We start from the raw sequence: 13,334 nt of genomic DNA on the forward strand, positions 1-13,334 counted from the left end.
AGAAGACCACAACTTAACATTTTTATGAAATATAGGTCTAATTTTATTACGATATATATATAGATATAGATCTCTTTTTGGCTCAATGTTTTTAAAACTGGACTGATAACTGAACCGAAAAAGTTTTTGGGTCATGAGTTAATATGGTTCGACCAGAGTCAACCAGGTTCAATTGATTTTGATAATATTTTTATAAATAATAGGTAAAGATGGATATGTTACTATTTTTTTCAATGATTACAACTATAATAAAATTGGTTACACCAAATAAAATATTTCAATAATCATAATGTTTTTTTCTTTAAGTAATAAACTCAAAATGTAACAAACTAACTATTACCAATAAAATATTTTAGTAATTATTCTCTTCCATTACGTACACTAGGAAAAAAAATGAACACCAAATTGATTACCAAAACATGTACTGATCAAACATCTTTTACTATAAAAATAATTGATTTCAATAAAATTATCTTGATTTTGAAGATTTATGGTGTGAGTTGCAGAGAATTCAAACTAGAAGAAAAAAAAATTAGTATGAAAAATAAAAAATTCAATTACGGGAAATTTTACTTTAAGAAACCCTACTACTGCTAAGATAAAACTAGAAAGGTAATTAATTGCTCTTTATTTTAACAAAAAAAAAGTTAGAATCCGGTTTTATCCGGTTTAATGGTTCACCGGTTTTTGGGTTTTTGATGAATTGATATGGTTTTTTTACCGGTTCAACTTCCTTAGATTTTGATATTAACACAACCCGGATATGCTGCCGGTTCACAGGTTAACGTGGTTCGACCGCTGGTCCGTTCCGGTTTTGAAAACATTGCTTTGGCTTAACGACGACATTTTGTGTTACACTGTTTATATAATATACGCGAAGAAGTGGATTCAGAACTACTGGTTAAGTCAAGATTATCATACCAAGAATTCAAGATTTAGGTGACACATATTTAGGGGACCTCATTGGCCCCATAAACTAAGAGGCGGTCATACTTTTTTATAACTCTAATCATAATCACCAAAAAGCGTTGTGATATATGAATTTATTGATGTAATATTTACAATACCCCAATAAGTAGAGGTTTTAACTTTTAAAAGAGAGAAAAAAAATAAATTTAAAAAAAATGAGAGATTGTAAAGATTGACCTGTCAATAATAGTTATTATAATATGTTAGTTTGTTGTTGATCATACTTAAGTTTTTCTGTTAAGAGAAACTGATCATACTTAAGTTCTCAATGGTAATCACCAATGGAGAACTAGTCTTTAACATACCTACGTACATGACGGCACCCGAGTAACAGCTACTTAACGCATTTCGTCACTTAAGTGATATATAATATCTCATAGGGCTTGGGTCGACTCTAAATAAAGCCATATATGTTTTTTTTTTTTCACTTCATATTTCATACTAGCTAGTACGAGATATACGTTTTAAAACATTATTAGGAAGTCGTTGTGAAGCCCAAGAAAATGAATAAATTTGTTACAATTTTTTTTTCTTCTTTTTCTTTTTGCCATAATATCCTACACCAGTTTCCATTATAATTGTCGAACTGAATTTTTGTTCAAGTGATTGTGAATCAATCATTCTAGGATTGTAGAAATAAAAATAGAATCATAATTCATAAACTCGTATCGAGAATTTTAATGAAATCCATAGTAGTAAAAGTAGAATCAAAAGAAAATCTCCCTTTATGGAAATAACACCTCGAAGATCCTCTCTCGTCTCTCCTTTCCCTTATTAAATTTTCAAAAGACAACAAATAAAAATACTATACTCTAGCAATTAAAGCAATCTTTTCATTAAACCGGTAAAACCGGACAAAATTAAATACTATATTTTATTTGATTTTATTCATTTTCTTCAGACAGCAACAACAACAAAAAAAAAAAAAAAAACGGGAAGGCTCTTTTACTTTATTTAACAGACATTTTCATCAATATTAGTTTTCTCAAAAAGAGTCCAATAGCTTTATGTTATTTGTTTGCTTATATATATATAGACAGAGAGAGAGAGAGAGACAAAGGTCTTTAAGTCCTTTTTTTAATTGCTTGAACAAAAAGCAAAACACAAGCAATTTTCTCCTTTGTGTCTGTCTCTATGTTTTTTTGCTTTCTTTATTTCTTTGTTCTGTGCAGATAAGAAAAAGAAGGAAAACTCTAAACCGACATATATATCCTCTGTTTCCATTTTTTTCGTTTGGGGTCTTTTCGAGTTTCGCATAAAAAAAAGTACTTGACCCGTTTGCGCGTTGGATTGATCTGAACTAAATTATGGGTTCATCAGAGATTAAGCAGATATTGAAGTCTCTCTGTTTCAGCCATGGATGGTCTTATGCTGTTTTTTGGCGCTATGATCCCATCAATTCCATGTAACTAAAGACTAGTCTCCTTGAGGCTTTTCTTCTTATGTTTTGCATTGTCTCTTTTAATTAGGGGCAAAGACTATTATTATTATATTTGCATAATTTCCTCTGCATTTTCTATTTCAATTTCTGTTGTCCATAAAATTATATGTAATCTAGTTAATTTCTTGAATTCCATGTGGATTTCTCAGGTTATTGAGTTTTGAAGAAGCATACAATGATGTACAATCAGTCGCACTCGTTGATGATATGATTCTCAAGGCTCATGTCTTAGGCCAAGGGTAAGCTTTTTAATACTTCAATCAAATACTCTAATATCTCTCTCTCTCTCTCTGTGTATGTATCTTATTTCTTTTGATGACTTCAGAATTGTGGGAGAAGTGGCTTTGACCGGAAACCATCAATGGCTGTTCTCATCAGACTCATTGTTTCAGGTCTGCGCCTCTCCTTCTTCCCTTAGTTTCCTTTGATGTTGTATTTTTCTCATATTAGTCATATGCATGCATGTGAGCGATAATAATATATATATACATCTCGTGAAGAAGAATAAGGATTTGAGATTATTTGTGTGTTTGATTGTTTTGCAGTGTGAGCATGAGTTTCAGAATCAGTTTCTCTCTGGCTTTAAGGTGATTATATACAGTCTTCTTGTCTCCAAGTTAAAAAGGATTCATATCCATTTGAACTCAGATTCTTATCTGCAGTGTCCATGTTTATTATACAGACTATCGCAATCATTCCAGTAGGATCTAGAGGCGTCGTTCAGTTTGGATCTGTTCAAAAGGTTTGCATATATATATATATATACAAATAACGATGTGTTTTTGATATGTTGCTGTGTTTTAGTCATATGGACTAATTAAATGTACCTATCTATCTATCTATCTCTAGATTCTTGAGAGCCCAGAGATGTTGGAACAGACAACAAGAGCTATGCAAGAGAAACCAGATCAATCGGTGGATCTCGATACTCTGTTCGAGTCTTTGGTACCATTGGGAGACTGTGAGATTGTCCCGGCTGAATCTTTTCAAGGACTCAGCTTTGATGACATCTTCGCCGACGACAGTCCTCCTTCTTTGCTCAGCCCCGAGAACGAGATGATCTCTTGTAAAACCTCTGAAGCAGCTTCAGCTTCTTCCGGCCACCACCAAGATGTTACTGTTAGCAGTGGAGATGATTTTGGTTTCGACATTCTCAAGTCTTACACTCTTGACGATCTTTACGAGCTGCTCGCTGACTCACCTGAACAGAATTGCTCTTCAGGTGATCATCATCATCAGCAGCAGCAGCAGCAGGAGAATTCCTTGGTGATCCAAGGAAATGATGACGACAAGGATCTTTTCGACATTTTGGGGATGCATTCTCAGGAGCCTTTGCCCAAAGGACTCTTCTCTGAGCTCATAAGCAGCAGTCTTAGCAACAACACTTGTACTAGTTCTCTCACAGACTATTCTGCAGGTGTGAATCAGAGCAAAAGACGGAAACTTGAAACATCATCAGCGGCAGCGCATAGCTCAAGCTTTTTTCCGCAGGCTCAAGAAACTAGTATAACAGGGCGGAGTTTGTGGGTTGATGATGAGAGATCAAGCGTCGGAGGGAAGAAGAAAAGAGCAAAGGCAGGGGAAAGCAGGAGGCCGAGGCCTAAGGACCGTCAGATGATACAAGACCGTATCAAGGAGCTGCGAGGGATGATCCCTGATGGAGCAAAGGTAATTACTAATATATATATAGTTGGCATTCCAAATTAGAGAGATTTGCAGCAAATCCACAATAATTCTCTAATAATATATATATATATATATATATGACTCAACAGTGTAGCATAGATACGTTGCTTGATCTGACCATAAAGCACATGGAGTTCATGCAAAGCCTTGCAAAGTACGCAGACAGACTCAAGCAACCATACGAGTCTAAGGTAAAAAAAAAAAAAGTGAGGGAGAATCAGTAATTAATGAATCACACAAGTGGTCAAAAAAAAAAAAAAAAAGGTCTGTAATTTGTTTACTGATGATTATGATGATGATGACAGCTGATGGTGAAGGAGAAAGAGAGAACATGGGCGGTGGAAGTGGGAGATGATGAAGAAGAAGAAGAAGCAGTGGTATGTCCGATAATAGTGGAGGATCTGAACAGGCAAGGGGAAATGCAGATAGACATGATGGTATGCGAGGAGAGAGGGGAGTTTGTGGAGATAGGAGATGTGGTGAGAGGATTGGGATTGAAGATATTGAAAGGAGTGATGGAAAGAAGGCAAGGCCAAATATGGGCACACTTGATCGTACAGGCAAACAACCCACAAGTGACAAGGCTTCAAGTCTTCTACTCACTAGTTGAGCAGCTCTTTCAACACCAACACCAAACATGATTTCCTTCTTGTTGTTATACATCATAGTGTAAACTCTGTTGATATCATTAGTTATAGTAAGTGTAGTTCCTTCCTTCTTTCCATTTTGTAGAAGAAGAAATAGAAACATTACTTTTTTTTTACTCAAATCGAAGAAACAAGTTGGGCTCCTATCAAAAAAAAAAAGAAACATAGCTCTTTCAACACCAACACCAAACATGATTTCCTTCTTGTTATACATCATAGTGTAAACTCTGTTGATATCATTATTATAGTAAATGTAGTTCCTTCCTTCCTTCTATTTTGTAGGAGAAGAACAAATATGTAGAAACATTACTTTTACAGTTTTACTCATCGAAGAAACAAGTTGGGCTCCTATCAAAAAAAAAAGAAACAAGTTGGGCTTTGAGAGTCCATCCATGTAATAGAAAGAAGGCCCATTTGAAAAGATGAAGTACGACATCGTTTAGGTGTGGATAACTCTGTTGAAAAAAAACTGACAGAATCAGAAAAGTAGAGATTCCCCGTTATCCTCGTAAGGGATAAGGGGGGAACAAGGAGAGTCGTATCGTATGTATATAATGAATTGATCGATTTTTTTAAGGGTTTTTTTGTTTTTTTTTCTGTTATTTTTTGGTTTTGGCCACAAAATTGAATTGAAATTTTGGGAAGAAATTGAAATTGAAGAAGCTAAAGCGTCGCTCACCATCTCTGCTTGGGGTTTGGGGGTTGGTTCCCCCTAATGAAAAGTCAAACAATGGTGGTGGATCAATGGAGGTGATCGGATGTGCATATTGCATCAGAAATCACAGATTGAACGGATGAAATGTCACTGATGTTAATTACATTAAAACTTCTGCTAATATAAGCCGATGGTGTGTGTGTGTGTGCGCATATAAGATTTGGATAGAAGAAATACAAACATATTCGAATTGCCGAGATGAGATATAAAGTAGCCTGAAGCTGAAGGGTATGTTATATAAATAAATAATTAAGACATCATTCCTTAGTCTTGCCATAAAGACAAAAGGAAAAAAGAACCAATCATTTTTTTTTTTATGCTCTTTGGACAAAATAAAATAAAATATTCAAAAAATATTCATTTTCACATGATTGCACCGACGACAGCGCAAGCCAGCGAAGCAAAGACAATGGAGAAAGCCGAAATGAGCGATGAGGACGACGATTTCTGAGAGAGAGGAATGGACCCGAAGGCGTTTTGATAAGAGGGAGCGTCGGCAGACGACGACGGAGACAAGGCCTCTGCTTCGGCGGAGTAGGTCCCGACGGAGACGAGGAGCTTCTGGTACTTGGTACAGTGGCCTGGATGTGCACTTGTGAAGTATAAAGTTCCGTTTTGGGTGAGGTTGAAGAGAGAGTTGCCGTCGTTCATGTACAAGATTGGGTCTTTGGTGTTGCAGCTCTTAAAATTGGAGGACGTCACTTGAATCAGCGAGTCTTCGCTTGGTGGGTACAAGAACACTGCTTTTGTTTTGGTCGTTTCAGCCAACCAATGATATGATTAGAATTTGAGATTCGAAACTGTAAAAGAGTTAGAATATTTCGAAGAATGACTTACAGAGGGAGTCACCGATCTTGAAAGAGTGAGATTTGGGCCATTTGGAGTAGACTTTAGCATCAACTGGGATACCCCATGCGTCCAAGTCTCCAACTTTGTATAGAGTCGACGACACTTTACCAATCCCCTGTCCTAACAATATCGCCACCACCATTATCATGCTGCTCAAACTCATGACTCCCATCTCTCTCTCTCTCACTCTTCTTGATTGGTGTACTTCTTCGCTTCTCAGATCTCCTGAAAAGCTTTATATATATAAATTGGTGAAGCAAAGGATTCAGAAATGACGATTGTACCCCCTGAGGATGGGGCACATGGCCCGAAGTTGGCAATGTCGCATCGGGGAGGGGTCTCCAATCGAAATGCATTTGCAATAATAAAATGTCTGCTTGTGTAGTGTTTCACATGGCCACCACCACACCTGTCTTACATCACTTGCGGTTCCATAGATTCATTCGGGTCTTTGAGTGTATTAGTTTATGACTGACCTCTCGTAAGCATTTCTATTTCCTTTTTTAAGTAAGCACAGACGATCATTGCCCTAAATATTCAAAATGCAAAAAGATTATTAGGCTTCCATTAAAACACCAATACCGTTCTGCACTATTACTATGGTTTAGGGCCAGCCAATATCGATTGTTTTTCAAAGGCCCAAAAAGTTGAAAGATAGAAGATGAATAATGGCCAAAGCTCAAATACGCTGAAGTGCACAGGTCTTAAGAGTGTTTGCTACATCTGGTGAATGCACAAAATCCAAATATAACTAAACGAGTGGAAAGAGTTTATGACTTAAGGTGCGTATTAAGAGAAGTTGAAAAAATCATCAAGAGAAGACGAACGGGCGTTTCCTCTTTTTCTTTTTTTTTTTTTAAAAATGTCAAGAGAGATGTTGGTATTTTGGTTATTATGGGTTTAGAGGGTCAGCTTCTGCGGTCATCTCCTTTGCTGCTGACCACTCTAGTGATCCTGCAATGGCAATAAGCAATACACTAGAATCATTAGTCCTCAAGAATGATCAGATCAAAGGCGCTGTTAAATATGAACATAAAACGGTTCCAATATGGCAGGCATTATTAATGAATCTACAAGCATGCAGAAAGATCAAATGCAACGTTTATCGTTTGGATATTCATGCATGAATAGCATAGCTTTTGTTACATTTCATGAATGATGATGACCCACAGAGGTTCATCTCATGAGTTTGATGGCAATATATATTAATCCCAAGTCCACTAGTTACTTTCTACAACCCAATTAAGCGTGTGTACCACATGACTTTTTCTTCGTTTTAAAGCATTTCCTGAGTAATGTCAAAAGACTTACTTGACTTGTGGATCTCGGCTACATTCATCAACCTCCTCTGCAATATAGAGGCCACAAAAAGGAATACAGAGCACATTCCAAACATCACAGTCATTGGAAACGCGTCGACCTTAAGCACACAAAGATCAACAAACCTCGTTAGGTCCATAGCAAATCATCTTTTCCTATACAGGTTTACATCCAAACAAAGAATCCAGATAACAGATATTGAATAAATAACTTGTAGATTGTACACTAAGTATTTCTAATGGCTAGCCTTGAATAATGGATGATGAATGAATATGGGAGACCCTATATGCGAACTGAAATCTATATAAGTTGAGCCAAACATTTACCCAAAAGCTAAAGAAGTGTAAAAAATTGTCTTCAGAACATAAAGTTCCTTATTGGCAGTGATACTAACACCACTGTCTTGAAGATGACTGAATTTAAAAGAGAACTGGAAAACTCACATTGTACAATACAAGGCAGACAAAGATGTTGAGTGGGATGCGGAAAAAATTCATGATGGTGCTTCTGGCTTCCTCTGGAATGTATTGCGATCTCATCTTCATTATCGATGGCCAAAAGATCCCTACACACGCTTCGAATGTGCAGAAACCCATTAACTGAATGCATCCAGAGAAGGATATGTTTCCACCTTTTACACCGGAGGGTGCCACCAAGAACTGCTCCAATTTAAGATTTGAGAAGTTATTATATTGGTAATAGTCTTTAAATATGGATTAAGTAAATAGAAGACAGGGAGGGACCATACGCTTGTTACAACAGGAAGCATGAGAGCTGCAGAAGATATCACAAACACGATCTGCATATAGCTCTCTACTTTTGGAGACGAATGTGCCAACAAACGAGAGGCAATGGAGCTACCAAGCATTGAAGCCAGCATGAATGTAGCAAAAATGAAACCATGTGGAATGTCCTCTTCATTAGGGCTCAAAGCAGGAGTCCAGAGAAACACAAAGGTGTACATGGAGCCTTCGAAGAGAGACTGTATGGCACCAAGCAATGCGATCTTTTCATCTGATTTCAATAATAGAAGTGGTTAGTGGAATAAAGGTAGAAGCAAACCCCATGTAATGTTACGACTAAAAAACAAAGGCAAGAAGATAAGAGATGGGACCAGAAGCAATGGCAGAGGCGGCGTTCTTGAACTGGGTAAGAAGGTCTTTGTTTTCTGAAGGATCTCCGTAGTTTTCGGACCAAGAAGAGATAATAACGGCCATACCAATAGCAAGGAAGCAAGCAGCAGCATCGAAAGGAGCAACAGGACCGAGGGCGAGAGAGTCGACAAGGAAATTGCCAAAGAGACCAGCAATGATGGCGACTAAACCATTACCAAGGAAAATAGCCTTGGAGAAAGTGAGAGAAAGCCACTGCTGCTCGAAGCCTCTCTTGTTGTGCTCAGCGACAAGCCAGGATTCGAAGGCAGAAAAGAGGAGGGAAGTAGCGATACCACCAAGAACACGACCGACCATCAAAACTTTGTACTGAGGGGAATGTTTGGTGATACAACTGAGAATGTAGGTAATGCAGTAGGTGATAGAAGCTCTCTTGCGACCCCTAATTAGTAAGTGAGTTAAAAAAAAAAAGAGTCATTGAATGAAGATCCAACAAAAAAAAAAACACAGTGTTAGTTAGTAATATAGAAGATGAGAGAATTGAATTGGAAGGCTGACTGTTTGTCGGCAAGAGATCCAACGATGGTGCCAAACAACATGGAAGATCCAAAACCAGCGATAAAGAGCTGACCGATCTCCCCCTTGCCGAAGCCATAAGTGCTGTAGAGGTAGTACACATAGGGACCCTGCAACCAGTCCCCAGCTAAGAGGGAGAACTTAAATCAATCAATTGTTGGATTTATTTAGGATTATCGAAGAGCCCTGCCTGGGCTTAACATTCACTGATTCCGGTCAAATCACACAAACCTGCCTATGGATCTATCTATCTAGTTCACCCGACCGACACTACTAAGCTGCTACTAGACAACAATTAATTAAATCGATCGCGCAGGAATATGGATCGAGAGAGAGAGAGAGATGTACACTCATCAGAAGAAGATGAACTCACCCATCATGAGAGAGTAGACGAGGAGATAGTTGTTCTTGAAGGAGTTGAAGGCGGGGGATGTGTTAATGCGGTCTTTGTTGGATTTGCTGAGCTCCAAGCCGGCGACGATCGCAGCGAGCCCACCGAACACCACGAAGTAGAAGATCTCCATTGATTCTTTTTCTTCACCGATACAGACGATCTCAGATCTCGCACGCTGATGGGATTTGTGATTTCTATATAGAGAGAGAGACTCTTTGTGTTGTCTTGTGTTGTGTTGAGTGATACTTATTTCATTTAAATCTTTTATATGTTTTAATGTTAATCTTAATGTGTGCCTCAATTATTATTATTATTATTTTAATCCATTTAATAACTTCTATTTTACATACACTACTAAAACCTTGATAAACTAATTAATCTATAGATTTTTTAAATGCATATTAATTAATATACAGTTTTACATAGATATTTTCTTTACTGTATAATTTTTTAAAAAAATAATCTTTCAAATGATGCTATATCAAGAAAATTAATTGAATTCACTTGTGACAATGATTTGCATAAATTTAACTATATGATTAAATCTCTACTATTTAGGTAATAATAATAATAATAATACATGTTTATAAAATCAAAATTTAGCATATTGGAAGTATGCTATTATACATTTGGAAGTATTACACATAAATCAATTGTACAACTTCACAAATTCGGCTAATATTCAATATTCATGTTTAATAAGAGATAATTCTCCGAAATAAAAATAAAATATGTGTATAATTCAATATTCATGTTTTGTTTTGTTTTGTTTTTTTGTTTTTTTTATTCATGTTTTGTTTAAAGTATTTACCAAACATTTAATTTATCAAATAATAATATTACAATAATTTTTTCAGTGATGCATATGCTCTAACTATTAAATATGATCTCATAATCTTCTAGTCTTATGTTTAATTCCATTTGCAATTTGTTGTTCAAGATGAATATAAACACTAAATAGTTTATTTCTAATCTGCATTTATTGAAAATATTTGGGAACGAAAATTAAATATAAAAGGATATTTAATATGGTTATTCCTGAGTTATAAACAAAAATATATATATATATATATATATTTCAAAAGTAGAGAGTGGGAAAGTAAGAAAAAAAAGGAATAAAACGAAGAAAAATGAATATAGAATGCAATGCTTATCTAACTATCACCAGTTTAAATGTTCCTCGACAGTCACTCAACACATGTTTCATTTCTCCCATTTCTGTAATCTGTATCTAGAGTAGACACACCTTTAGTATTTTTGAAGTATTTATTCACTTGTGCGTGTGTTGCATTAACCAATTCTCTCTTCTTTTTTTTTACCAACCAAAAAACCATTTTTGTTATAGATATATTTTATTATATGGATGTCATGTTCATTAGTATAAACCATAAACTCTAATATTATATTATATATATATTGTATTCTATGCAACAAATAAATAATATAGAGAATTATTTTCCTAAACATTTGTTTTTAACATTTTTTTTTTTACTATTTTACCCCAAAACAAACATATATCTATATTAACATTTTTGAAGTACATTTTGTGTTATATCCTTTTAGTTTTGTTTATTTAAAAAATTATTTACAACATTAACCCCTAAAACATTTCAAAAACTAACATTACTCCAGATTTTGTTTCCTAAATATTTTACATTTCATTTCAATTATAAAAATAACAGCAATCAATATATAAATAGAAATTATCATATATTTAACCATACATTATGTTGTGTTTTGAAGATATTCTATATTTGAATCCTTCATAAACAAAGAAAAAAATAATTTGATTCCCATTTTATTTTCCAAAATCTGTGAGCTTTGATTCTTAACGTAAAAAAAACTTCGATTGACAAATTATTTAAATATTATAATTAACATATATAAACTTAATAAATATTTTAATTATTACGAATATGTAAAATTAAAAAATTCTAAAATACTATGACTCCTACTGGTAACCATTAGAAGAACAAAAAGAATAATACGGAATGGAATAAACAGTTTTTGAAGAATGAAAAGAAAATCTGCAGAGAATAAACTAAATAGTAAATGGTAACCAAACAATCAAAATATCTTTTTAAATATATTAAATATTAAATAAATTAAATTCAATAATAATACTAATACTACTTCTAATGTATATACAATAAATTTTACATTTGTTTTAAAAAAAAAATTTGTGAAATTAAATTTTAGATATGTCATATTAAATAATAATATTTAATATTAACCTACAATACAATTTTAAAGGTAATTTAAATATTTTTAGTTTTTATTTACTATATAAACATGAGTCTCTTAAATTTATTTTACTATTCATATATGGTTTTCAAATAGTCTTAAGATTAGTTTAACATGAAATTCATATCAAAAATTTTTTTTCTGTCAATATATTATGAAAATATGAAAATTATTATATTAGAAAATTGAATATTATTAATAAACTTATTTTTTATTTATTTTAAAATATAAAAACGAATTTTAATATTTGTTCTTTTTTCTGTTCTATTTGTTCCTCATCAATTTTGGAGAGGAACACTTTTGTTCTATTGTTTCTTATTTTTTTTAAGAATGTAGAGGAATGTAAATGAAAAATTATTACTATCAAATGGTAAAAAAATTGTGGAATAAAAAGGAATATCACATTCCTCTTCGTTCTTTTCCTAAAATATGGTCACCAATTAAAGTCATAATGTGGTTATATAGTAGATGAGTTATAAAGAAAACATGTTGAAATTAATAAAATATTATTAAATTTGTGTTAACACGGATTAAATATTCATTTAATTATTTATCAACATTACTAATATTAGAATATTTGACAGAAAATCAAGTTGATTTAACTAAGATTTTATAAAATAATTAAATCATTAGAAAAAATGTGACTTAAACACAACGTATAATTACTGATTATGTATTTAAAACCCTTATTATTTTGTTATAATAATTAAAAACTAAAATAGAATCTCAAACACTAAACAAAACAAACCAATGGTCATGAAGTGTATTGCGGGTTAAAAAATAATATAAATATTTATCCGTACAACAACTAGAAAATTTAGTTATTACTCTATTTACAAAACATTCAATATTTAACAAATAGATACAACAAAAAATGTAAATTATAATAGAAATTATATGCCCGCATTATACCGCAGATTAAAATATAGTATATCTTTGTTATTAAACCTAGTTCTATATAATATCATTTTAAGTCATGTTTAAGATTCTTACCCATAAATTAAAAAAAAGTAACTTTTAATTAATTTATCTTTTTTTACATAAAACATGAATAAGTAAAATAAATTCAACCAATAAAAATATTGAACTTTTGTCATTAAAATTAGAAACATCACTTAAAAAAACAAAGAAAAAAAAAGGAATCCCAAAACTATCACTTGAAAGCGATACACACGAAGTACTGTAATTAGTTTGAAAGTTCTGAAAGTAATTCATAATGATAAGGTTCCTTCATAATTTCCAATTTTGGCCATATTCAATAGATTAAGATGCCGTGTCAGTATGTCACTATCACGAAGGAGGTAACTAGGTAGGTAAGGATAGCAAACGTGATTTTTTAAAGTATCATAAAAATTCATAGGTTCTTGGCGTTCAGTTTTTC

At 33.5% G+C, this 13,334-nt stretch overlaps 3 protein-coding genes across 3 annotated transcripts; 1 reads left to right on the plus strand and 2 right to left on the minus strand.

Annotated features, from left to right (window-relative positions):
* Nucleotides 1-1,956: 1,956 nt before the first annotated feature.
* On the plus strand, nt 1,957-4,865 carry LOC147942026 (transcription factor bHLH157-like). The gene is made up of 8 exons (XM_087457705.1): nt 1,957-2,374; nt 2,560-2,649; nt 2,736-2,802; nt 2,956-2,997; nt 3,093-3,152; nt 3,260-4,078; nt 4,186-4,287; nt 4,402-4,865. The coding sequence occupies exons 1-8, from the start codon at nt 2,277-2,279 to the stop codon at nt 4,735-4,737; spliced, it is 1,614 nt and encodes a 537-aa protein (XP_087313831.1). The 5' UTR covers nt 1,957-2,276; the 3' UTR covers nt 4,738-4,865.
* Nucleotides 4,866-5,669: 804 nt separating this feature from the next.
* Nucleotides 5,670-6,884, minus strand: LOC104773680 (early nodulin-like protein 8). Its single transcript, XM_010498324.3, has 2 exons — nt 6,296-6,884; nt 5,670-6,198 (listed from the first exon to the last, which is right to left on the minus strand). The coding sequence occupies exons 1-2, from the start codon at nt 6,477-6,479 to the stop codon at nt 5,822-5,824; spliced, it is 561 nt and encodes a 186-aa protein (XP_010496626.1). The 5' UTR covers nt 6,480-6,884; the 3' UTR covers nt 5,670-5,821.
* Nucleotides 6,885-6,954: 70 nt separating this feature from the next.
* On the minus strand, nt 6,955-9,993 carry LOC104773682 (uncharacterized). Its single transcript, XM_010498325.2, has 7 exons — nt 9,689-9,993; nt 9,298-9,442; nt 8,742-9,181; nt 8,376-8,641; nt 8,071-8,286; nt 7,619-7,727; nt 6,955-7,261 (listed from the first exon to the last, which is right to left on the minus strand). The coding sequence occupies exons 1-7, from the start codon at nt 9,837-9,839 to the stop codon at nt 7,200-7,202; spliced, it is 1,389 nt and encodes a 462-aa protein (XP_010496627.1). The 5' UTR covers nt 9,840-9,993; the 3' UTR covers nt 6,955-7,199.
* Nucleotides 9,994-13,334: the final 3,341 nt, after the last annotated feature.

The sequence above is a fragment of the Camelina sativa genome, chromosome 7 (genome assembly GCF_030686135.1).
Source record: "Camelina sativa cultivar CO46 ecotype springtype chromosome 7, ASM3068613v1".
NCBI lineage: Eukaryota > Viridiplantae > Streptophyta > Magnoliopsida > Brassicales > Brassicaceae > Camelina > Camelina sativa.